Below are 25,767 nucleotides of genomic sequence, written 5' to 3' on the forward strand. Positions count from 1 at the left end.
GTTTCTTAGGATGTATCATCTGTCATTACTGTCATAAAGAGGGTGGAAAAGCTTTTTAAATTTGAAGTTAACTCAGTCAAGATCAGGCTCGTAAAAATAATAAATGATGTGCATGCAGCAAAAACAGTTATCTAGGCAAGTAGTTACATCTTATTTACAGAGAAGAATGTCCTATTACACTTAATTTGAGCCACATTGCACAAGAAAGAGACAGGAGGTGGGCTTGGTATTCCACATAAGCTCTCAGAAGGTCAGAAAAGGATCAAAACAGAGCCAAATTTGAACTTTTCTGGGCTTGTCAAGGGAATGCAGAGGTGTCAAAAGTATTCACATCCATTTCTCAAGTTAAGGTGTAGATACTAGGGTTTAAAAAGAATTTTGTAGAAGTTGAAATATCAACTCAAGCTTTTTACTTACGTAGAAGTGTAAAAGTACTGGTTTCAAAACTACTTAAAGTATAAAAGTAACTTAAAGGGGAGAAAAATGCCATTAAGGTCAAAAGCTGAGACTGTGCCACAGGGGCCTAAAGTTTATCTAGTTCATCTCCCTCCTGAGTCTCTGCCATGGACTTCTTCATACTATGCCACATACGTCTGTTCTGTCCTTGCTGAAGTGTGGCACGCTTTGTGTCATGTGTAGGTGTGATGGATCGCATCCAAAGCCTGAAAATGTAATGAGTAGAAGTAAAAAGTTGTGTAAAAATAATTCCTCCAGTAAAGTATAGATACTCCAAATTTTTACTTAAGCAAGGTAATAAATTATTTTTACTTAGTTACTTAACACCTCTGTGTGAATGTGGCTTATATCAAAATGTTAGCTTGAATTTCATTTTTGCGGAATCAGTTTAATTTGGCTACGTCCTGGAAGCTCCCGCTCAGCATGCCTAGGTAGAATAACAAAGCACACCTCCTGATCCTTTTGCAGTGTTTAACATTTTTGTCTAACTCAGCAGTGTAGGAGATATTATAATTGTGAGTTTGTCCAATCAGAGGCACAGCTCATATGACTGACAGGTTTAGCACCCTGTAGCTGTTAGTAAGGGGGCTCAAAGCCCGCCTCTTGGGTCAGCAAATACAGTCGGCCCCCGCCAATGATCTGCTTCATTACTTTATAAAGGAACAGACGTGGGACGTCACAGAGACCATGTCTATATATTCCTTAGTCTGTGTTTGTCCTGTACTGATGTCTAACAGCTCTTATCTGACCCAGCTCACTCAGCCAGGCTCAGGACAGGAGCTGCAAATAAAGTGTGTTTCTTTTTTGATTGCCCTTCTATGGTGAGGGGGAGGGATAACAGACACATAAATAGTGATGACTGGATACAGGTAGAGCACAGTTTCATGGTAAACCAATCAGAGCTGGAGTTCAGGCAGGTGGGTGTTTAGGCCTTTGGACACTAACCAGGATGCAAATAAATGGCACAAAATTGTGAAATTTGGAGGTGTCATATTCAATCTCCGCAGCTATTCTCCTCCAAACAATGTCTTTGTAATCATTGTCTTTGCAGTTGTTATGTTTTTTGTTGTAAATAACCGGGTGCATGGAGACGAACACAATGTTTGGGTATGTGACATGTCAATAACGAACGTTTTAATTAGTTGGACGGGTACTCGTCGCAAGCGAAACTTTAGAAACATTAGGCTCAGTCTGAAGAAATAAAAGTCGCAATTTTGCACAGCGAAAAAACGTTGCTGGTGTGAAAGCATCGATTGAAAAACGGTAGGTTAAAAAAAAAATAAACCACATGCAAAATATTTGCACATCTGTAAAGGGCTGTAGTGTTACAAACCTCAGTACGCCATAAACAGCTGCACAAGAGATGCAACAATGGTGAGTCTAGAGCGGCATGTTGAGTTAAAACTAGCGTTTCCGAAAGCAAAAACTGCTCAAAAATCCAAATTCTCTTCAATAATCGGTTTTGTCAAAAAAGTAACACAATCATTTATTTTCCTGGTAACTAACTGAATTCATGAAAGAGTAATTCTATTATTACTTCAGTTATTTTTGGGGTAAAGTAACAAGTAACTCCAACTGATTAATTTTTTTTGCATAATTTTCCCAACACTGCTCTTTCATATGCACAGATGAGAAGCCAAGGCAGGGAGAGCAGCAGCAAAGACACTAAAATCTTTTGTATGTGTTTGTGCAACAGGCTGTAATCCTGTCTCTGTTGATGTAAATGGGACCTGACTCACTGTTGACGCAACCCTCTAGTGGCAACTATAGGAAATGCATGTCAGATTTAAGGGAAGCTCTGAGATCCTGATGCTTTGCTGACTTTCTGTTTCTCCAGGGAGAGCTGACGGCAAGCGTGTGTGAGTAACCCATCATCTCCAACCGTCATGTTTCGAAACAGCCTGAAGATGCTGCTGGGAGGCAAAAGCCGCAAAAACAACGGTAAGCAACGCTGTATTCCTGACATCATCACATTTCTATCACATTGTACATGTTAATAATGACTGGGTCTTAACTGAAGAGAAAAGGTCATCGTGTGTCTGCTCTCTGCTGATGAAGAGTCAGGTTACAGGTGTGATCTTCAGCTGTTAAAATCGCTCTTGTTTCCTGTACAGGTGGAGGTAGCACTGAGTCTGAGGGGTCAGAGGTCAGGATGATGGAAGGATTCACCCGCTCCCTTCCTTCCTCACCCCTCCTCAACTTACGTTTGGGAAAAAGACCTGGTATGACTAACTTTCTAAAATCCACATTCACACAGTTTACAGTGGAATACATACACACACATTCACATAACACACACACTCACCACACAGGGAGAGAAACAGATGGCAGTCTCCAGGAAAACACAGGCCAAATAAACATGGCTGCATCCCTCTGAATTCTCTGATTTTAGAAATGTTTTAGCACACAAGAAACCTGACTGGATCCGATTTCGCTCTGTCAGCTGTTCTGTCTGTCGTCCTAGATTTAGAGGATTACGTGATCTGTTCTCAGGCTGTGTTCGAAGAAAGCTCAGAAGTTTGTTCAGTGACACCAAAGTTAAAGAGTTGTGTCCTCTGAGTGGATCTCATCCGGAAAAACAGATCAATCTGTTCATGTTCTGTTCTGTTCAAACCAAGCTTGTATGATCATGAATTTACATCAAGGAGACAACTGTAGAGTACGTTTAACCCTGTAGTTCCCAAGGTTACCATTTGTGGCTGGCTCCGAATATTAGATTACTCCCATTTGGTCCCATTTTTGGCCTGCCTCAAAACTGTTTTTGGTGCCTACAGCTCACCTCGGATGATTTAGTTGTTGTTTGAGGTTTTGGTGCGTTAATTTTTCATGCACCAGACCCAAGAAAACAAAATTGTTGTCATGTAAGTTCAGGTTGCTCATCCCTCTACGGAGAGACTGCGTGGGAATCGGGCATTCTGTATTCTGTGGGGTCTTTGCTGCTGCTCTCCCTGCCTTTGCATTCCACCTAGGCACATAGAAGGTCAGGAGACTCCTAGAACAGAGTCCAGTCCACTGTAAAGTCAGATTTGGGCTGAAAATATTAAACTGGAACCCTCAGAGTGAAGTGAATATAAATATGCTTCATATTTTTAAAAAACCAAGAACAGCCATCTTTGTGATGTCATCATTTTAAGTTTCTTCCTCTTTTTCCTTTCCTCTTTCTCCACACACACACACACACACACACACACACTCACACACACAGAGCTGTGATCTGTTTGGGGGGTTGACCTTTGACCCTACTTTTTTCTTGTCCCCCTTGTGCCACGGTGAAAGAGGAATCACAGAACTGTAACCTGACCCCTTTCTCTTTCTTCTCCTGCTGCTCGTCCTCCTCCTCCTCCTCCTCTTCGTCCTCCTCTCCTCCTCAGGGTTGACTTGACACACTTCTCCTAAACATAACCATGTGCAGCCTCTTTCTGTTTTCTCTCTTCTGCTCGCTCACTGTCAAAACACGAACATAATGAGCCAAGAAAACTTCTCTGAGCCGGTACAGCGTGATTACAAACACACACAGACTCTGGACCGTTCTTTTGTTTTCCTTTCTTCAGCTCTTTTTTTGTCTTTGTCCTCCTTCACCTCCTTACTCACCCTTTGTCTCACTCCTCCTGGCTCATATCCAGGTTTCTTGAAAGAAAAAAGTAGGTCAAAGCTAGGTTAGGACCTTACTCTGGAAAAAAAAAAGGCTGATTCAGGGAACCAGACTTTTCTTTCTTTGGCCACAGGGGGGCAGCAGAGTGAACTTGTAGGCTCAATATTAACATATCACAAAGTGTGAGTCAAGTGGAACCTCTGGGGTAAAAAACATTCAGCCACTTCAGAGCATAGACTGTATATAGAGTGGACAGTGTAGCTCCACCATTTATCATTGTACGGTTTTGAAGCCAAAATTCCTCCGTCACAGGCGCTGCCATTGGCAGCAGTCGTGCAGCCAAAGCCTGCGCAGTAAAAACTGAGGGATTCTCGGAGAATCTGTGTGGAGCCGGTGACAAAGTTAATATATATATTTTTTCAAGAGTCTAATTTCTTCCTGGCTCTACCTCCTGACATATTTTACAATCCCTGAAAAAGATACACAAAAACGGCAGCTGTCAACCCTTATTGAAGGTCCCATATTCTGCTCCTTTTCTGCAGTTTAAAATGGATCATTGATGTCTTCATAAAATGGTAGTAACATGTTTTGGTCCAAAAGACAATAAATCAAGCACAGCAGCATTGTTTCCAGGCTCTCATAGCCCCTCTGTTCAGAACGCTCTGATTTAGTGGGCGTGGCCTTCATATGTAAATGAGTCACCGCTGATACCACCCCACTCTTCAGCGTCACTGAGAGCGGCGCCACGAGCTCCGAGTGCACAATGTTTAGAAAACAGCAAAGCTCGCTTACCTTAGGGCAGGGGAGTGGGCCAGGTAGGGGGTGACTGCTCCGGTGGACCAGTCAGGTCAGACTTGCTCCTGATTGGTCTAAAAAGGGAATGGCTGACATCAACAAATCCCCAAAATCCAAACAGTTTGTTTTAGCTCAGGATTTCACATTCACAAGCACTACTTAGTACAGTTTTTGTCATTAAATATCACATTTTGTGGGCTGGGAGGAAAGACAAAGACCCACAAATTTCACTATGGGACCTTTAAACGTGACGTAAAGCCTTGTTTTAACCTCTTATGAAAACTAAACTGCTCAGAAAAAAAAGGACTTGAAAATAAGGCAGCCAAATAATATCTTTAAATCCCCACAAAAATTAGACCTGAGGAACATTTCTACCAGGTGTATTCATTTGTATTCATTAAGTTTGACCACAGCCCATCTGGAATGACTGGAGAGCTGGATTTTTTTTTACCAATACTGCAGCCAGCCACCAGGGGGGGAGCAGTTTTCGTGGTGACCTCACTTCGGTGACATCCATTTTTTTTACAGTCAATGGCTGTTTTCGAATTCACCTACTACATACTGCTTATGAAAGTAGTATGTAGTAGGCACTGCCTACTTATCTGCAAATATATTGCCAGAGAGAGCATTTTATATAAACTTTCAGTGGTGGAGATGATGAGGATTTAAAGATAAAAAAGAAATGGCTCTTACATTTTTATTCCTCTGCTACCCTGGTTGTTGTTGCTCCGCTCTCTGCCATTTTCACTTCTGATATGGGACCAGGGGCGTTGCATTGTGGGTAACAGTAGGCGAAGCAGACTGGTCCGATGCATACTGTGGATTTTTCCCGATTCAGTACGTCATCCGGGTGTTTTTCTCATACTACATCTCTGACATTTGTTCGCATACTGCATACTGCATACTACATTTTGGTCGAATCAGTAGGCACTGCTAGTATAGTATGCGAATTCGAAAGCAGCCTATGATTCAGAGATGCTAATAAATGCAGTTCATCAAGTGGCCACTAGAGGCCAGGTCAGCAAGCTCCTCTTTGCCCCATATGGAAATGTTGACTTTGACAAGTCAGCAGCCCAGACACTGTAGATTATCAATTTTTTGTGTTATTTGGGATGTTTTTATTTTGTTTTGATTTTTTTTAAATTAATGGCTTAGGGGCATTTTGTTTCTGATGTCACACTTTTTTTTTTTTTTTTTACTTTGTGCGTTTATCTGTCTCTCTTTCCATGCTGGTAAATCCTCCACTTTGTTCACCAGCTGGCTCTGAGCTGCGTCTGTCTGCAGTTTGGTGCTGAGCACGAAGCAAACAGTGAGCAACTGGAGATGTGCAGCCAAAGGGGGATTTTAGGAGACAGGGAAATGAATTAAATGATGATTTGATGGGCCCCCTGCCACTGAATAATCCATCTTTCTCCAGTCCTTTTTGTTGATCTTCTTGTGTATTCTTCATTTTGAATATTCGGGTGTTTTTGTTGACAAAGTCTGGGCCAGTTTGTCTCTCAGGTCTCACGTTCCACATTCTGAAGTGTCTTTGGGCAAGACACTTAACCCTGAGCTTCCCCCTGACGGCTGTACCATCAGCATGTGAATGGTTGGTTAATACTGGCGAGCGCTTTACTTAGCCTCCGTCACCAGCATGTGAATGTTGTGTAAAAGGTGAAGTGATGTAAAAACGCTCTTAGTGTCAGGAGAAGTTATTTAAACTCAGTCCAAGCAGCGTTTACCGCTTAGAGGAAGCTGAAAGTTAAGTTTGTGTGGCGTCTCTACTTCTTACAGTGAGGTCACAAGATTTATTTTAAAACGTGACTCAAAGAGTTGTTCTTTCCTAAAACATCAGTATCTGTATCGGTATTGGTTTTCATATCTGTGCATCTCTTCTTGAAATAAATGAACAGCTGGGTTATTTTGCAAGCTGAAGTCATCTTTTCTTCCCTTCCTGGTTCTTTTTAAGCTGAACTAATCGAACACAAGTAAAACATAGTTTCCTTAATGTGTAATCAAATTCAGCTTTTTATTCAGCGCCATTCTTTCAACATTTTTCACATTTTATGGGCTTTAACTGGATTACAGTTTTCCATTTGCTCTGTGATTTGTGGTCAGACTCCTCTGTTCTCTGGAAAAAAAACAGTTTCTCTTTAATTGCAGCTTTTGCCAGTCGTCTTTCTCTCTTTTCTGGTCTGTTTTCTACCAGAGAAGGAAAGAAGAGCGAGCTGTTTTTCTGAACTCCACGACGTGTAACAGATTACTCCTGCAGTCCTTCCCTCTCTCTGCTGAGTGTGTGTGTGTGTGTGTGTGGTGTGTGTGTGTGTGTGTGTGGTGTGTGTGGTGTGTGTGTGTGTGTGTGTGTTTTGGGTTGGAGGAGGGGAGCTTTTGATTTTTCGGTGCAGTCAGACGAGGGAGGTCGACTTTCAGACCAGATATGGAGGCTCGGCTGAGGAGAGAAAAACTTTTGCTTCATTTGAAAAGTTAGTTTGCGAACAAAGAGGAGCTCATCCAGAAACTTTGTTTCCTCTCTTTGCTCACTTTAAAAGAAGCTCTACCTGTGACTGGAAGGACCTGCATTTCTTGGCATAAAAAAGGACAAAAACTGTGGATTCATTGTGTTTTTTAAAGTGTGGATTCTGACTTCCAGTTTGACTTTTACCCCAGTTTGACGTTTTGATCCTTTTCTTTTTCTCGTCAGAAGCTGGATTACCTCTGGTGTTTTTTCCTTTCCTAGAGAGTCTCTTCCTCCTCTTATCGCTGCACTCCTGCTTCTATCAGCTTTCTTTCCTCCTCTTCTTTGTGCAGTCTGAGGTTGGAGGAGGAGCTCAGGAGCAAAGTGAAACAGCGTGGATGCTGGTGTTATCACGTGCTTGGACATTTCCTGAAGAAAGCCTCACAGAGTGGACCAGCAGCCGACACACTGACCTGAAGGACCTCACTCTCATTCATCTCAGTAACTGTCGTTTTCCAGCATTAGCTGCTGTTCGAGTCGTTAGCTCCGCCCCCCTTCATGGAGTCCCTCTAAACCAATCAGATCTCAGAGCAAACTCAGGATGGACTGCACAGCGGCTGTTTTGAAAGCCTGCGCCAGCTCCAGGACCAAGCTGTGTCGGCTTCGGCGGCCCCACTCCTGGAGACCGGCAGGCCGCTGCAGATGTGGCAGGGGCGTCATGGCAGCAGGCGTGGTGAACCGCGCCTCCTCCTTGCTGCAGTGTTTGCTGTTTTACACCTGCTGCTGTCGCTCCCTGGAGGATAACTCTGAGCTGTGTCGAGAGTGGACGGATGAGGGGAGGAGGAGGAGGAGTGAGGAGGAAGGTGAGGGTGAAGGAAACGTCTTCTGCGGATTGGATCCAAACAAATACCAGTATCACTGCTCCTGTCATGGTCACTGTGTGAAGGCTGTGGCGTTCCACGTTGGCACTGAAAAGGCAGGGAGCTCCTGGGGCAGAGTCATACCACCAAAATAACATGTAGCATGACTGAAATCTGTGGTTGGAGATGACATGTGATCCTGAGAGGACATGTTGTTTTAGTTACAAGAGATTTGGTACTGTAGGGAATGAAAATATCAGGAGAGATTGTTATCTCCAAATCCAAAAAAAGAAAGAAAAGTAGAGCAAAGAGAAGCAGAAAATCGTCCAAACTTTTAATGTTTTAACTTCATCTTGTGTGCCAACAGTTTTCTTTCACATACTTCCAATCATTTCACTCCCTTTTAAAGCTGTTTCAGGCACCAAAAATCATCATCCAGACATTATCAGTCATGTGGATTAGGATCTTGTTTGCTTCTGTGTATCATTAACCGGTTCGGCATCAATATAACCTGTTTCACACCACTTTAAAAACACCTCACAGGGGCTTTAAAGCTGATTTGGAGTAAGGTGAAGGAAGCTGAATTCTGTTCAGTGTGTTTGTTGCACTCACTGACCCCTGAGCTTTTATTTAAGACTGTGTAAGAGATATTTCTGATGCTACAAGAAGAAAAAAGTACATTAACATGAAATGTAGGTTATGTTTAAGTCCAGAAACCAAAGTAAAAAACATTTTTTTACACTCATATAGGGAAATAAAGAAGGGTAAGAGTTGATTGCTGCTCCATTTAGGGGACAACAGTGCATAGTCTCTCTCCTTTGTGAAAAAAAAAATAATGTGTATATCAAATCACTGGTTTAAGAAACGAGGACAGGATGGCGTGAAAGCGCCGACTGGTTGAGCTGGGACCGGTCTGAAGAAATCACGAGCTGCAGGAACAGAAACGTCTGCTTTCTGCTTCTGATCTTTCCATTTTATTTTTCTCCTTCTAAAAACGACTCGCGCACCCTGTCATTGAGCGACCGCACACACATGCGAGTATGTGCGTGTGTGCACACATAGTTCTCCCAGTATGTGTGTGTGTGTGTGTGTGTGTGTGTGTGTGTGTGTGTGTGTGTGTGTGTGTGCTGCTCTGGTATTTAGTCCAACAGTCAGCAATTTATAGCTGTAATTATAGACAGTGGAAGAAAGAGACAGAGACTATGAGCTTTCCTGCTGTGGCTTACTGAGCTGTGCAGATGTGTGTGTGTGTGTGTGTGTGTGTGTGTGTGTGTGTGTGTGTGTGTGTGTGTGTGTGTGTGTGTGTGTGTTTTCTCTTGGCTTATTTAAGGTATGACAGTAGATATTCTTCAGAGAAATGCAACTACTCCCGTCGTCTAATGAGCTTTGTGATGTCTTTACAGGGTGTTAGAGCAACCTACAGTTCACCCTCCATTTGTGTGTGTGTGTGTTTTCTATCCATATTGAGGTTTTTGGCTGCTCTACGCTGACGTTCTTCATGATGAAACTCTCAGCAGCTGAAGTGTGGTCGCTTTGCCGATCTTTAACCATCAGTATCGTATTACTCAGTGGAATCCTGCGAATATTCTCTGCTCAGTTTTGATTTCTCATTTTCTAATTGTGAAATACAAGCGGTTAAAACTGAGACCCACCCTCATCTTCTCCACACACTCAAAGTCACGTTAATACTTACACAATAGGAACATGAATAGAAAGAATACAGAGGAATGAAGTGTCAAAACCGCCAAAGAGTTTTCCATGTCAGGTCATTCTGGGATTAAAGAGAGGGTATTGTGCTTCATTTTTAGGCTTTATCCTGTCCCTCTGATTTACAGCTCAAAAATATCAATATTTTTGATCTCACTGGTGTTATAGTAAACTCTTATTTCAGCCTCTGTTGGGAACACTTCATTAAAGCTGCTGTCTCTTTAAGGCACCGGCTCCATAAATCCCCTTCCCTCTGATTGGTCGGCCCCGAGAGGCCTGTCAGAGGTGAAGCTATGGGCAGACCTTGATGTTTGAGGCCCTGCCCCTTTAATGTGTCATGAACCAGTAAAGAGATCCTTACCTCATCACATCTTCAAGTCTCATGAACACCTTGTGCTGTTGAGAACGAATCGTTTTGATCAGTTTACAAACAGACTCAGGGATTTCTACAACATATGAACATGTAAAGGTTTTAAAAATCTGCAGGCATTTAGTCTGCACATCCAGCATTGTAACTTTTATTCATGTTTAAAAATACGGGAAATCAGAATACCCCCTCTTTAATGTCATATGCCTGCTCTTCCTGCTCTCTTCAGGTGAGGATGAGGAGTTAGGACCTCCTCCTACTGTGGATGAAGCAGCTGATGCTCTGATGACCCGGCTGGGCTTCCTGCTGGGGGAGAAGATCATTGGTGGGGAAGCGGGGTCACATTACCACGCTCAGGATGACGCACAGGTAAACAACCGAGTCCCATGATGTCAGTGAGAATATCAGAAGAGAAAGAGAATTCTTTCCAGAGAATTATCAAATACACAATAAAAACAGAAAATCTCAAAATAAAACAAAAATTAACTTAAACTCACAAATGTTATGATCTCTTTTTCCTCCATCACAGAGGATCTCTCCCTCCTCCAGCCTGGCGAGCAGCGGCACCTCCCCCTGCTCCACTCTGCAGCCCCCTGCTGGAGGGGAGGGCAACAACAACAACAAGCACACCTCCTCTTTCCATGCCTCCGTCACCTCCCCATCCTCCACCCTGGAGAGCAGAGACAGCGGCATCATCGGTACCTCGCAGTGACCACAGCTTCTAAAAACAAAAATCACAGTTTGATTCTTTCCACTCACTCACTTCTTTCTCTTTCAGCCACGCTGACCAGTTATTCCGCCGACTCGGCAGCAGAGCGGGAGGACAGCACAAAATACCCCGCTGACAGTTACCATGGCAGCAGCCTGAACCTGTGGCAGCAGGTGGGGCGGCCGGTGGTCTCCTCCAACTCTTCCTCCAGCATGACGGCAGGAAGAGTGAACGACGGCTTCCTGTACCGCGCGGAGGACAACATGTCCGCCTCCACTTACAGCCTCAACAAACTCCACCCAGACCGAGGCCCTGGCTCCTCAGGCTCAACCCACTCCATCCCGCTCTACCTCATGCCCCGCCCTAACTCAGTAGCTGGTGAGTAGCGGGTGACGCGTGTTTGGGTGTGTTGGTATGAAGCTGGTTTCCAGTCCTACAGTTGTGTCTTACTTCCTGTTAGGAAGGAAACGACATCATTCTCTGTCCGAGTTAGTGATGGTGAGAAAACAAAGCCTCTAGATTAAATCAGGGCAGCTGTGTCACCATGACAACAGCCATCCCGCCTTTATCTCCACCACAGTTATTCTTCCAAAGAAAACCTTTCGGCTTCCAGAAAGATTTTTAAAAAGTCATAAAATCATGAGCACAGAAAGGAGCATGTAATTGAGAAATATATTAAAGCTCCTGTGAGGAACTTTCAGGTTGCATTGATCTGGCGCCCCCTGTGGTCAGCATGTGTAAGTTGTGATTTCTGATTTTATAATCATCTCCTGCATTATGTACAGGTCTCTCACTGTGAATTTTTGCTTTTGAAATTGTCGGACAAAAACTGTTTTTGCTGTCTTGGAGTAGTTTGTTTTAACTAAAAACTCCTCACAGGAGCTTTAAAGGACATTAAAGTCATTCAAAAGCGACTGTATCAGGAAAAGATCAAATTCAAACTTTACTTTGACTGGTTTATGAAGAGAGACTGGAACATTTGCAGGATCAAGGACTTAAATGTACAGGTTAGGGATGTTCGATACCACTTTTTTTCAGGCCGAGTTCTCCCTACTACTCAACGGTACTGAGTACCAACACTACTCGTACTTTTGATACATCAAATTTCAAACTAACAGTGACAAGTTATTTCTAACACAGACAACACAGTCACTCTGTCATCAAGTTTATAACAAAAAGCAAAAATTTCCTTTGAGTTTATTTGTTATTAGTAAATTTACAAACGTGCAAAATAAACCTAACAAATGTTAAAGTTTAAGAATTTTCTTTTGTTATTTTCCAATAAACTGAAGTATAAAATAAAAAAGTTTAACTGTTAACTACCTGGTTCATTCATGTTGTCTGAACGGGACCTGATGCACATTTGCCATGGTGTCAAACTCAGCAGTGTAGCGCCAACTACTGGCGAGAAGAACTTAACGCAAGACTTTTTTGCTTTTGCTTCTGCATCTGCTTCTTTGCTGCTGGTATTGGCAGCCTTTACTAGAGATGTGAATCAAAAACCAGTTCCTGTTGAGAATCAATAAGAAATGTTTCAATCCATCAATATCGTTATCCTTTGTGCTTAACGATTCCCTTATCAATTCTTTACATTGTGCCTGAGCCGCCGGGCCTTACGTCAACTAATCTGCTGCAGCTATCTCAGCTTAGCAGTTAGATAATGTTTCCCTGATTTAGGATTTTCAGCTTGAAGTTTTACTGAAGAACTGACTTCATAAAGATATGTACATAACTCTCTCAGGAGATTCATATTCAGTACATTTGAAATGGTATAAATCACCTTATTTACCAAAATAGCAAAATAGCGCAAGCTTGATGCTAACGTATATGGGAAACTGCATTGATATGCTAGCAGTTAGCATACGTCAGTATAACTTCAGCTTCAGAATAGAATTTCAACTTTCATCACAGAAACATATCACATGTAAAAAAATACATGTAAAAAATACTCTTTGTAAAAAAAACAGAGAATTTCAAATGTCAAAAGCTAACAGGCAATTGAAAGGCTCATGGCTGACTTCAAAACTACGGAAAGCTTTTAAACAACTTAAATCATTGATATAACCACTTTTAGACACTAGATGGCCTACTCAAATTATTAATATATTACAACACAGTGCATCAACGTCACGTAGTGTGCATTTTTTACCTGTTTCTGTATAATTGTGCCCAGAAGTATCCAGACTCAGGGACCAATTACATTTTATTCACTTACAGTATAAATGGCTTAAATGGCTCGATACAGATATTGGTATCGGTACTCGCCCGTCCCTAGTTCAGGTAAAATTAGTTTTCCTTCTTGAGCTGCTGCCACCATCTAGCGGGAATACCAAGTTACTACCAGGCTACAGTAAAATTATTAAAAGTTGTACTTTTAAAATAAGATGATATACATCAACTCTTCCAGTTCATGGTTATTTGAGCCGTTAGGTATCATAACCCATCCCTATTCTTCAGCAGACCAGAAACCAACACGCGCTCACTCAGAGTCTTTTCAGGTGTTCAGCGTCTAAGCTCCTCTTGCGTCCAGTGAGCAAGCTGGCACTCCTCCAGCTACCAGCCCATTCTCTGTTTTCTATTCTTTACCCCATTCCATGACTTGAACCGGCGACCTTCCGGTTCCCATCTAAGTCCCTGCAGACCGACCTAGAGACCCCACAAACAAACCACCAGTCTAACGAAGCGTTAGGGCTGAAAACAAAAGAAACAGCAGCTGTTTCTTCCCACAAGTCTTTTTGTCAAACGTGACAAACATTCAGAGAAAAGAGGATGATGAGTCTGAAACAAACACAGCTGATAAACAACCGCAGGGCTCATCCTGCCTTTCCACTCATCGTCTCTGCGTCTCGTAAAAACTGAAAAAAATGAGCACTTCGGGAAAGGAAGGAAGGGACATGTGTGACGTTTCTGCACACGCAGACAGACACATACGTACACACAGGATGCAGAGCACATAGAGCACGAGGAGGATTGTATTTGGAGTTATTTGAACAAACTTTCGGTAGGTTTGTGTCTTTACTTTATGTTTATTTTTGTTTTGAGAGGAGAAAACTCCAGAGTGACATTTATCAGGGCTTTGTCAGATTTTAGATCAGCTTTGTGGATTTCAACTCCAGCGTGTTCCTCACCTCAGCATTTTAGATGAGGAAAAGAAAACTGCTCTTTTTAGTGTTATTTTGACACAAGCCTTCCAAACTAGCTCCATTCAAGGTCTCAGGCAGGTCTGATCTTTGGATTCGTCTGTAGTTTATGTTCGCCTGCTGCATGTGTAGATGTATTTGTTGCTGAGCAGCTGTGTTATAACGAAAACTGAAGTTATTTATAAATTAAGTGCATTTCCTGTCTCTGGATGTTGCCTAAGGGAGTTCTTTTATTAAATGCCATGTTTTAGAAGAGACACAAGTTAAAAAGAAATTTTAATAGTAAGGACGAATAACACAAATAACACATACCAAAACAGAGACACACATTTGTAGAAATAATGTAAAGAATGAAGCCTTATTCTTTATTTATTTAGATAAGAATTGAATAAGAATATTTATTCTCTAAATTGTTTTGAAAGCCTCTTTGGTGGAGCCTTCTGAATTTATCCAGTAATCCTTTTTAAGGGCGATACCTTATTAACAGTTACTTATTAACCAATGAATTAAAGAGATATTTTTGATTTTAGCTAGCATGGTTCTTCATGTTGAAAAGGGTTGCAAGGTGGAAAAATTCCTGGTTAAATCCAGGAAAAGTTTTCTGTAAAAATTTACATGGGAGTTTTACTGCAGGAATAGTGTAAATTTTCTAGGTTTTGTTGCCATTAACTTAAATGATTTTCTTTTAAAAAATATCACAGAAAATTGTTCATCAGCAATTTTGGAAATGTTAGGGGTGTTTTTTTATTTCTTGTTTATATAAAGTATTGCATTAGAGATGTTTGCATGAATTTCTGCTTATAACGAACCAAAAGTTTTTAATATTCATACATATGTCCAGGTGAATTCCTTCAGATTTCCCCAAAATTCCAGTTCATTCCTGTGAAATTCCAAACATTCCCATGAAAAGTTTCCGACTTTGTAAATTCATTTAAGTTGATATAAATTCCCCTAAAATTCCTATTAAATCCAAATAATTCCTGCTAATTCCTGTTAATTTCCCCAAATTCCCATGAAAAGTTTCCAACTTTGAAAATTTGACAATTCATTCATTCATTCATTCATTTAGTTATTTTTGTCCGAAAAAATCTTTGCACAAGACATTTTTTCTTGACTTTTCAAGTGATTGTGGCTCATATTAAGTCTAAGTCTAACAAGACATTTTTCACTAAAAATAAGACAACGCTTGCTTAGATTTCGCTGTGTACTAGTGAAAAATCACTCTACATACATATACCAGCCAAATATACATCTTTATATACTTTACCCCATTTTTTTCATAGTATTTTTATTTGCTTTACACTAATATAATGCTTATAACTCAGCTATAATCATGTATTGACTTATACCTTAATTGTTATAATAAATTGCTTAAGAGTGCACCAAACCTTAAAAATTGAAAAAAATACAAAAAAAACGTGTTTTTTTCCACATATATTTCAAAAAACAGAATTTGCAGAGCTGTATCGCTCAAATTTATAAATATAAAAAGTTGCACAATATCCTCTGGAACAGAAAACTTATTTGGAGTCTGTACATAACTTTCTTTTTGAGATAAAGTTAGTTTCCATGTTTGATAGTCAAAATGAAAATAAATAACAGTTTTAGATTTGTAAAGAGTCAACATTAACGCTAAAACACACCATTTATGGGAAATGTTGGACATACTGGTGGTCTCATTTATGTATAATTTTGTCATTTCTGCTTCATTGTGTGTTTTTACAAACCCATTACTGCAATGAAAAGTGCTCTGGTTTACTCATCTACTGCCAAACAAAAATGAAAATGCAAATTATAGTGCCTGCTCTCTCTGGGCTCTATAGGGTTGAGGACAACAAATTACAAATTAAAAGCCAATCAGGTTTTATTTCTGAGAGCTCTGAGGAGATATGTATAAATATAATATATAATTTGTATAAATCATCCTCTCTGCTGCTTATCTCTGTCTCTTTCTCTGAAGCCACCTGTTCAGCCCACCTTGAAGACTTGGCCTACCTGGATGAGCAGCAGAGACACATCCCATCCAGGACGTCCCTCAGGATGCCCAGACAGAACTCTGGGGGTCGTAGTCAACAGGATCATCGAGGTACACACTCACAAACACACACTCGTGTTCTTTTATTTCTGGATCATAGTTTTAAATCACTCCCATCTCCTGCAGTTCGATTCACTCCATCCCTCAACCTGAAGCCGCTCCACTTCGAGGTCCCAGGTCTCTCGTCTGATTGGCTCTTCACTGGCAGGGAGTGGCTTTTCCAGGAAGTGGACTTGTGCCTCCGTAGCGATGACCCAGCGACCAGTCGGGGTGTGGTGATCGTTGGGAATATGGGTTTTGGAAAAACTGCCATCATCGCTCGTCTGGTGGCGCTCAGCTGTCACGGGAAACGGATGTTTCCGACTACCAGCGACCAAAGCGTGGCGAAATGTACGACAACACATGATGTCTGTTCATCACTCGTTTTTTATTTGAGTTCACTACAGTCATTTTTTCTCCTTAGGTGGAGATACTGCATCTTTCTCCCATGATTCCCTGGGGCGAGGTGGAGGAGGGGATGAAGGAGGAGGAGGTAGCTGTCCAGGTACTCCAGAGATGAGGAGGAGACAGGAGGAGGCCCTGAGGAGGCTGGCTGGACAGGTAGCAGAGCGAGGAAGCAGCTTTAAAGGTGCTGAAGGATGATTTGGATAAAATGAATCCTGTTAATGTTCGGTCCCGTCTGTCTCTGCAGGTGGTCTCGTACCATTTCTGTCAGGCTGATAACTGTCACACCTGTCTGGTCCCGGAGTTTGTTTACAACATGGCAGCTATGCTGAGTGAAGCTCCTCAGCTGTCGGCGTATCGGGAGCTGCTGCATCAGTCCTCTCAGCTGCAGAGCACGCTCAGTCTGCGCTCCTGCATCCAGGACCCGCACGCGGCTCTGCAGAGAGGAATACTGGAACCACTGGAAGCTCTCCACAGAGGTACACATCACAGATCGTCACAGAAAAACAATGGATATTAGGCCCCGTTTACACAACAACGTTTCATCTGAAAATGCTAAAACACAGTGAAAAAAAACTTGCATTTACACAGAAACGCATGGGGATCGAAAACGCTGTAGGAAGCATTGCAGGCCTGTAGGGGCGCTATAACTGTCTTGTCCAGAAGCCGCTTTTGGGAGACTTCCACTGAAGAAGAGTTGAGCCAGTCATCTGGTGTATTGGGGAATACTAAGTGCAAAAGTGGAGCAACAGATGCACATTTTGTTGAAAGACAGTCAGCAGATTGAGCACATTGAACAGCACAAACACACGGTAGTCTGTGACAATCGGCAAAACGGAGCTTGACAGCATGTCCACTGATAATGCCGGCTTACTGTTTACATGGCAGTGCTTCAGGAAAATTCCTCTCTGGAGGTCTTTTACAAAAGTTTGCATTTTAGGTCGGCTGAAACGCTGTTTCTGTGTCACTTCACCCTAAAACCATTGTCATGTAAATGGCCCCTTAAACAAATGCACATATAAGCTACAGTTTCTGATCAGTTCTGTTGTTTCTCCAGAGAGGAAGCTGCTTGTGGAGGGGGCGGGGTTTATTGTGTTGATTGACGGGCTGAATGAGGCAGAGTTCCACCGGCCTGACTACGGTGACACGCTGACTTCCTTCCTGTCCCGAAACGTTGAAAAGTTTCCTTCCTGGTTGAAGATCATCACCACCGTGAGGACCAGTCAGCAGGTATGAACACAAACACACTCACACACACTTCCTGTTTGGGGGTCATGTAGGGTGGTTTTGAACTTTCTGGAACTGTTTCTGTTGTCTTTTCTCTGAAACAGGACATCACTGCTACTCTCCCTTTTCACCGCATCTCTCTGGACAGGATGGAGGAAAACAACGCCATCGACAAAGATCTGCAGGTAGCAAACACAAACTGGATCCCCCGTCTGTCCGTCTGTCTCCGTTAATCCGTCTCTGCAGTCAGTTCATCGTCCGTCTTTCCTCAGGGGTATCTGATGCAGCGTATCCACAGCAGTGCAGAGATCCAGAGCAACGTGTCGCTGAGTAACGGCCGCCTTGATAACATGGCGCTGGCCAAACTGATCAGCCACCTGAAGAGCCTGAGCAAAGGGTCGTACCTGTACCTGAAGCTGACCCTGGACCTGATCGAGAGAGGGTACCTGGTCCTGAAGAGCTCCAGCTTTAAGGTGCCACTTTTAGCAAATGAAATGTAAAATAATTATATTTCATGTCTAAATGTTTCTTTTATGCTGAGTTTCTATCTCCTGTGTGCGTGTGCGTGTGCGTGTGCGTGTGCGTGTGCGTGTGCGTGTGCGTGTGCGTGTGTGTATAGGTGGTCCCTGTGAGTCTAGCAGAGGTTTACCTGCTGCAGCTGAACATCAGGTTTCCTACACAGTCGTCCTTTCAGAGAGTTCTGCCGCTGCTCAACGTTGCTGTGGCTTCACTGCATCCGTTAACAGACCAGCAGGTACTCTGAGTGTGTGTGTTTCATCAAAGACCTGAGCTGCAGACTCTAAATGTTGATATCAGATGTTTTTCTGGGTAAAATGTGACATTTTTTGTCTTTTTCAGCTCTTTGAGGTGGTGAACGCCGGCGCTCTGACAGGTGGAGCACTGCCGTGGGGGGAGTTCGTGCAGCGTCTGGAGCAGCTGTCCTCCTTCCTGCTGCGGCGGAGCGACGGCACCTGGATGATAAACCACGCCTCCTTCAGGGAGTGGCTGATGTGGCGGGAAGACGGGCAGGACGACAGGTTCCTCTGCGACCCCAGGTACACTGTCACCAGGAATGGAAAAGTCCTGCAGGGGTGCATGTTTTTGGAAAAAGCTGCACACCCCTACAGTGAATCAGACCCAAGAGAGATTTTTAAAGAGCTGTTTCTTGCTTCAGGAGCGGTCACACTCTGCTGGCCTTCTGGCTGTGCAGGAAAGAAGGGAAGTTGAACAAACAGCAGACTCTGGAGCTGGGACATCACATCCTGAAGGCGCACATCTTCAAGGTAAGATCACAAAAAAAAAACTGAAGGAAGAGCTGAAACAAGAATACTTTCTTTTGACACTTTTTAATTTTTTTTTTCCTCTATTCCCATCCCCAGGGTCTGAGTAAGAAGATCGGGGTTTCCTCTTCAGTTCTGCAGGGGCTGTGGCTCTCCTACAGCACAGGAAGCCTGAGCCTGACTCTGTCATCGCTGCGTAACCTCTACACCCCAAACATCAAGGTAACAAACACACTGACTGCATGATAAAATCTACACACCTTCTCCCAAACCCGCTAACTCTGCTCTACCTGTGCAGGTGAGCCGGCTGCTCATAATGGGCGGAGCTGAAGTAGATTTCTGTAGCGATGTCCTGAACAGCGCCCCCTTGCTGGGTGTGCACGCTCACCTGGGCCACTCTGACGCCGTGGCTCTGCTGCTGGATCATGGAGCTCAGGTACAGCAGACTCTTTCATAACTTTGTTGCATCGTTTTGATATTTCAGCTCCTATGTTCACCTTTACCTGCTCGTGTTCCAGGTGGACGCTCAGTCACATGACGGTATGACTGCGCTTGGATTCGCTGCAGCAGCCGGACATCTGAACATCGTCACCATGCTGAGTCAGCGTGGAGCAAAGGTAAAGTTCAACCCTGACTCAGTTTGATGCTGCCTGAGCTGGATTTAAATCTCAGCTCTTTGGTGCCACCTAGTGGCTACTTTAAGAATAACACTGTGATCAGCAGCATAGGAACTCTGACATCACTAAATCATGATTAAGACTTAAAAAACTGTCTTTGCTCTCAGGTGGGTCACATAGATACATCAGGTCGATGTGTGCTTGTGCACGCCGCCCAGCGTGGTCACCTCCAGGTGCTGCGTTTCCTCCTGAGACACTCAGACTGGACCTGCACTACTTGCTGCAGCCAGAGGGGGGCGAGCAGGAGCCAGGCAGTGCAGCAGGCTCTGATCGCAGCTGCCAGCAAGGGCCACACAGAGGTCAGCACACACACACACACACACACACTCTTTGATTTTATAACTGAAAATAAAGTTATATTCATGAGTTGTTTGTAAAATAAATTTTGTATCGTGTGTAGATGGTGTCATATCTCTTGGATCTGCCAGAGGAAGACGAGGAGGAAGAGGAAAGACCGGAAATCAACACACCTGACAGCCTGTGGGGGGAGACAGGTGCGACAGAAACACAACAATTAATGAGCAAAACTTTTTCACAGTTTTGATTGAAATTTAAAGTTTGCTCTTAATTTTTTCAGCTTATATTTGTGGGGTCATCTCTGAAAAAATTAGGCATTTATTTTATAACAGGAAAGTGTCATCTCTAATTCCTCATGTTGTCTTGTGTGTGTGTGTGTTTCAGCTCTGACAGCGGCAGCAGGAGCAGGTCAGCTCTCTGTCTGCAGGTTGTTGTTGGATCAGGAGGCCGACGTGAAGCAGGTCAACAGGCGAGGTGTGGCTCCGCTCTTCAGCTCTGTGAGAGGAGGACACTGGAAGGTACAAAGTCAAACGCAACACACAGATTTGACTTTGTTAAACCCCTACTTTAAAGAGCTAAAGCAAAACTAAAATAGCATGGATGTTCACAGAAAAGCTCTCAAAGTGGGAGTTGTTTTGCGTGCACAGCATTAGATCACCTCAGGAGCTGAGTCAAACTGGACAATGACTCAAGTATGAAAACACAGGGGAGGAGGAACTTGTTGGATCTTTGCTCGAGTTGAATTCCTCCTCCAGAAATGTGACTGTGTCCCTGTTTTCTCACCAGGTGGTGGAGCTGTTGTTAAATCAGGGCCTGGACGGGAACATGCTCGACCAGAATGGACGAACTGCTCTCATGACGGCAGCCTCAGAGGGACATTTGTCCACTGCCCAGCTGCTCCTGGACCACGGTAACCACTCATGTATTACATGGATTAACAGCAACAAAAGTTACCGAATATAATGGATATGATGCAACAGATAAAATATATATGATTATATTTTTGTGCTACTCCTTTTTCTGAACTCTACTTTGCAAAAAAAAAGTGTCTCATAGGAATATAACAAGAGAAAAAAACTAAGTTTTTTAACAGTTTAAGCTTTTTTATTGATGCAATCCAAGCAGGTTTTAACAAAAAATAAATAAGTTGCTTATGTCTAGGTATTGAAATTTGAATTGACTTTATTTCCATTCACAGTTTCTGGAGGTGGATCAGGTTGATACTAAACTGAGTTAAAACCAAGTTGCAACCTCAGGCTGCGAGACATTTAGCATACACAGTAAAAAAATTCCCACTCTGACTTTATCTTCTTTCTTTCTGTTTCCAGGGGCGTCTCTCGACCACACCGACAGAGAAGGGTTAACGGCTCTGAGCTGGGCGTGTCTGAAAGGAAAGCTCCCGTTGGTCAGAGAGCTCGTGGAGAGAGGAGCAGCCACGACGCACGCCGACCGGAGCGTTCGGACTCCTCTGGATCTGGCTGCGTTCTGCGGTGACCCAGAAGTGGTTCGTAAAGTGGACACAGTCATTGTTTATCATTGAGAATTAATTTGTGTTTTTCATTTTGAGAAAATTCTGATTTGTCCTGGTTGGTGTCTGTCAGGTGCAGTACCTGGTGGATCACGGAGCTTCTGTGGAGCACGTGGACTGTAACGGGATGCGTCCTCTGGACCGAGCTGTCGGCTGCAGAAACACTTCAGCAGTCATCGCTCTGCTCAGGAAAGGAGCCAAAATAGGTATTAAAAAACACGAGTCAAAATTTAGGATACCCGGGGGAACTTTCAGAGCTTTTAGTTCCAGGAACTGCTTAAAAAGCTGGAAACTTCAACTTTTTTGTAATAAGGATTGAATTTAACATAGAAGAGCTTGAAGCAGAGTAATAAAACCTGTGTCAGATGCTGCTCCTACAGCGTGTGTTCATGTGTGTTCATGTGTTTGTAGGACCAGCAACCTGGGCCATGGCGACCTCCAAACCCGACATTTTAATGGTTCTACTCAGCAAGCTGATGCAAGAAGGAGACAAACTGTACAAGGTAAAACACACACCTGGTTGAAATGCTTTAGATAAATGCCTCTCATGGTACTGATCCCAGCTCTCTGTGCATTTGTAGCAAGGTAAAGTACGGGAAGCTGCTCACTCCTATCAGTCAGCACTGCAAAAGTTCCCAGGAGACGAGCTGAAGGCGTTGAGACAGCTCAGGGTGTGTGTGCTGCTCAACCTGTCGCGCTGTCACCGCAAGATGAACGTAAGACCGTTTCTAAATAAATCTCATCTGTCACAGTCTCCTGTTTTGTCCCTAATCCTTTCATGTGTTCATGTTTTTCCTGTGCAGGATTTTGGCCTCGCTGAGGAGTTCGCAACCAAGGCACTGGAGCTGAAATCGCAATCGTACGAAGCGTTTTATGCCCGAGCTCGAGCCAAACGCAGCCGCAGGTAACTAGAGTGAGAAAAAGACAAATCATTTCGTCCCAAGTCTGTAAATTATTACTAAGCCTTCATTTGCTTCAGGATAATACTTGTAGTCCTCGAAAAGTTTGTCAAATTTGATTTTATTATCATTTGCAAATCATGTAAACTCGGGATCAGGAAGGCAGATTTTGCAACTGAGTATTGTTATTACATATAACAGGAGTATCAAAGCAGTGTCAATGGATAATCTTCCTCCAGCTTTATGTCATGGCTTCTCTTTTACTCTCCAGACTCTTCCACGCAGCTCTTGAGGACCTGATTGAAGCCAGTCGTCTCTCCCCATCCAACCGTGAAATCCAGCGCCTGCTCTCCAGGGTCAAGGAAGAGTGTCGGCAGGCTGCACGACAACAAGACTCTCCCCCACCTCCACCTCCGTCACATCACGTCTATCAACAAAATGTTCCCGAGGTCCGGAGCCGAGACTCAGGCTGTCTACAGGTCCAAGACAGAGACGGGCTCACTGAGGAAGAGGAGGAGGAAGGGGAGGAAGAAAATATGGAGGGTTACAGAGAAGATGCACCAAGTCACCCCTCTTCTCTCTCCCCCACTCACCTGTATCGACACCTCTCCAGCTCCACCCCCTCCTCTTCTTCACCGTGTCACTCGGCGCCACCGTCCTCTAACCGCCACTTTAGCCCTCCGCCATCTTTGATGCAGCATCAGCAGCCAGAAATCTTGATGTCAGAGAGTTTGACAGGAAATGTGGGTCAGTACCATCAACTCCACCACTTAGACCAGAACCCCGGCATGCAGAACCATCACCAGTATCTGTCCAATCAGAGATCTTTCCAGAAGCAGAGCTCTGGTCAGCCTCAGTGGCTCCAGCCAGCCAAAGTCCAGGTGGTCAGAACCAGTCAGCCCACCTCCTCAGCTCACTCGAGTGCTTACTCCCAGTTCGGTCAGCTGCCTCAGGAGCTGGCCCGGCTTGGCGAGGCCATCGGGCTGGATTTTAGGTCTACCCTGCAGGGTCAGGGCGGTCTGGGCTCTGGAGCTCAGTACCAAGCAGAGGATGTGGACTTTGTCTCCCAGAGCAGACCAGCTTACATCAGAGAGGCAGGAGTGGAGACAGCGGGGATGAATCGTTTTGTGCAGGCTCGCCAGTTCAGCCGTAACCAATCAAAAGCAGCGTATTACCCGATGGAGGTTACCGAGGCTCCACCAGGGCCTCCTGAAAACCTTTTATCGTCCTTTAACTATGAATACCAACAGCAGGGACTCAGACGTCCAGCGGTCCCTCCTCAAGCTCCTCCATCTAAGCCTCTCACTCTGTCTCAAAGCACCAACGTCCGGTTTAGTTCCCAGCCCTCCAACCAGGGTCCGGCCTTCAGGACTTCTGCCTCCACCCAGCACATGGATGTTCCTTCAGATCTGGGGTCTGTCGGAGGATTTTCTGGCTATGATGACTTTTACCTGAACTCCTCTCCTCAGTCTGACATGTGCATAGGAGGCGGGACTTATCCTGGAGAGGCAGGGCGTTCATCCAGGAACACTCCTTTTATGGGCATCAACGACAGGACCACAAGAGTCCACCAGCAGTTCCAACAACAAGCTCCATCCAGCTCCTCATCCTGTTTGAGCCCATCTCGCTCCTGGGCCGTGTCCTCAGTGGACACTGTTGTGAGCTCACCGAGCAAAACCCCAAACACCCAGGGCGGCCTCGGGAAACCCCAACCATCCTCCATTGCATACTACAACCGCAGCAACAACAACGCCCACAACGGTCACCTCCTGTACGACAACCAGCTGGATTACCATGAGGCGCAGGCAGGAGGTGGGCAGGTTGTGAGTCAGAACCCCTCATACTTTGATGTGAAGCTTGCGAGGACTCTGCCGGTGATCCACAGCTGCTCTGAGCGGCAGAAAGGCCCGACGTCTCCCGTCAAACCAAAACGACCTTTCGTAGAATCCAACGTGTAAGAAAGTTTAATGGGGGTCAGAAAAATTAGCTCTTTTATTCTAAAATCCTCTGGGTCTGTGGAGTTACCCCAGAACCGTACAACAATCTGTTAGGGGGTAGTTCTGCAAACTGCAACTTCCTGTTTGCACAACTGGAAGGTTCTTTAACTGGAAGTCCATGAAGTGAGAGTGACAGGTGGTTTAAACCACTGTTAACTCACCAAACCTGATGTTCGCTGGTTTGTAAGACTAGATTTTAACGTGACTGGAAGTTTGATGAGCTGATAGTCCGACTGTCAGTTTGTAGACTGATGGTTTGTACATGCACACTCCTTTGTTCACATGCAAAGTGATCAAAGTATTTGCATAAAAAGTTAGATTTTCAAGCTCATTTATGCCAAAAGTGGGCTCACTTCTGTTAAAAAAAAGCATTTACTGGGTCATCAAAAGCACAAAGTGGGAGAAGAAGTTTGATATGAAACTAGCCACGAGTCCTTCCAGTGACGAGGAAGAGGCGACAAAAAGAAGCAAAGGAAGGTCGAGAATGTTTATGGTGAGACAGAAGATGAAGAGGTAATAAATAATCCAGTCTCTGTACATTTTATAACTGAATGTTAAAAATGAAGTGCTGACATGAAACAATAACTGGAAACCTGGATTCAGGCGCTGCAGGTCTCAGTCTGTGAGACTGTGACGTCAGTGACCTGTTTCCACGCCATAGTTTGAGAAACTAGAAGAATGCTGTCCTTTAAGAGGCACTGACTCGCTGTATATTAATAATATGTGATATTTATCTTTTTAAAGTTATATCTGTATTAAACTGTATAAAATGTTTTTTTCTGAGGCTGTAGATGTCTCTTGGATTTGCTTGCAAATGTTGATTTGTTGAAAAGATTTCTTTTAAAGTGCAAAACAGAAAATTGAATTAAAGTTCAGTTTTGTTCAGTTTGGTTAAACATCTCTTGTACAAATCTTCTTTGAGGTTTAGAGGAGTTGTTTTTGTAATATGTAGTTCTTGAAGTCCAGATTTCTGCAATCCAAGAGGATCCTTTCTGATTTAGCAGGGCCCTGTAGACTGGTCACAAAGTGAGTGCTTACATCATCACAAGCTGCAAGAAATAGAATAAAAGTCAACTTTTCTCAACATCTACCAGCATAACAGTGATTGTTTTTTTTTTAAATATCTTCCTAAAGTGTGATGTATTTAAAGGCACAGTGTGTGACGTTATCAAGCCACTAGCGTCTTGGCTGAAATGCTTCTTTACTCACCCTTGCAGAAGTGGGGTGATGGTGGCCTTTGAGGACAAGAAGCTCCCAAGCACAGACTAAGTATAACCCACATTTGTCAAGTTTTTACAATAATTTCAAATTCTCTTGGGC

General features: G+C 43.6%; 1 protein-coding gene across 3 annotated transcripts in view; it reads left to right on the top strand.

Moving 5' to 3' along the window:
• LOC141809103 (protein TANC2-like) overlaps positions 1-25,733 on the top strand; it is a 37,593-nt gene extending 11,860 nt beyond the window's left edge. The window contains exons 2-29 of one of the 3 annotated variants that reach the window (XR_012599987.1): positions 2,294-2,397; positions 2,571-2,678; positions 10,444-10,583; positions 10,744-10,912; positions 10,993-11,301; positions 16,024-16,488; positions 16,562-16,698; positions 16,790-17,021; positions 17,600-17,772; positions 17,874-17,954; positions 18,042-18,242; positions 18,389-18,523; positions 18,628-18,824; positions 18,944-19,052; positions 19,149-19,271; positions 19,348-19,485; positions 19,568-19,666; positions 19,834-20,025; positions 20,127-20,220; positions 20,408-20,541; positions 20,810-20,933; positions 21,352-21,527; positions 21,625-21,757; positions 21,963-22,054; positions 22,133-22,267; positions 22,355-22,455; positions 22,722-24,960; positions 25,665-25,733. Coding sequence is in view for 2 of the 3 variants with exons in the window: in XM_074695921.1 (XP_074552022.1) it covers positions 2,343-2,397; positions 2,571-2,678; positions 10,444-10,583; positions 10,744-10,912; positions 10,993-11,301; positions 16,024-16,488; positions 16,562-16,698; positions 16,790-17,021; positions 17,600-17,772; positions 17,874-17,954; positions 18,042-18,242; positions 18,389-18,523; positions 18,628-18,824; positions 18,944-19,052; positions 19,149-19,271; positions 19,348-19,485; positions 19,568-19,666; positions 19,834-20,025; positions 20,127-20,220; positions 20,408-20,541; positions 20,810-20,933; positions 21,352-21,527; positions 21,625-21,757; positions 21,963-22,054; positions 22,133-22,267; positions 22,355-22,455; positions 22,722-24,408 (5,739 nt within the window). In the remaining variant the exon portion in view is untranslated. Of the gene's footprint in view, positions 1-2,293; positions 2,398-2,570; positions 2,679-10,443; positions 10,584-10,743; positions 10,913-10,992; positions 11,302-16,023; positions 16,489-16,561; positions 16,699-16,789; positions 17,022-17,599; positions 17,773-17,873; positions 17,955-18,041; positions 18,243-18,388; positions 18,524-18,627; positions 18,825-18,943; positions 19,053-19,148; positions 19,272-19,347; positions 19,486-19,567; positions 19,667-19,833; positions 20,026-20,126; positions 20,221-20,407; positions 20,542-20,809; positions 20,934-21,351; positions 21,528-21,624; positions 21,758-21,962; positions 22,055-22,132; positions 22,268-22,354; positions 22,456-22,721; positions 25,551-25,664 lie in introns of those variants that run through there. The other 2 variants (XM_074695922.1, XM_074695921.1) reach the window with 2 other exon arrangements.
• Positions 25,734-25,767: the final 34 nt, after the last annotated feature.

This window comes from Halichoeres trimaculatus, unplaced genomic scaffold (assembly GCF_033239565.1).
Source record: "Halichoeres trimaculatus isolate MK-OKI-2021-1 unplaced genomic scaffold, fHalTri1.1 fHalTri1_scaffold_20, whole genome shotgun sequence".
Taxonomy (NCBI): domain Eukaryota; kingdom Metazoa; phylum Chordata; class Actinopteri; order Labriformes; family Labridae; genus Halichoeres; species Halichoeres trimaculatus.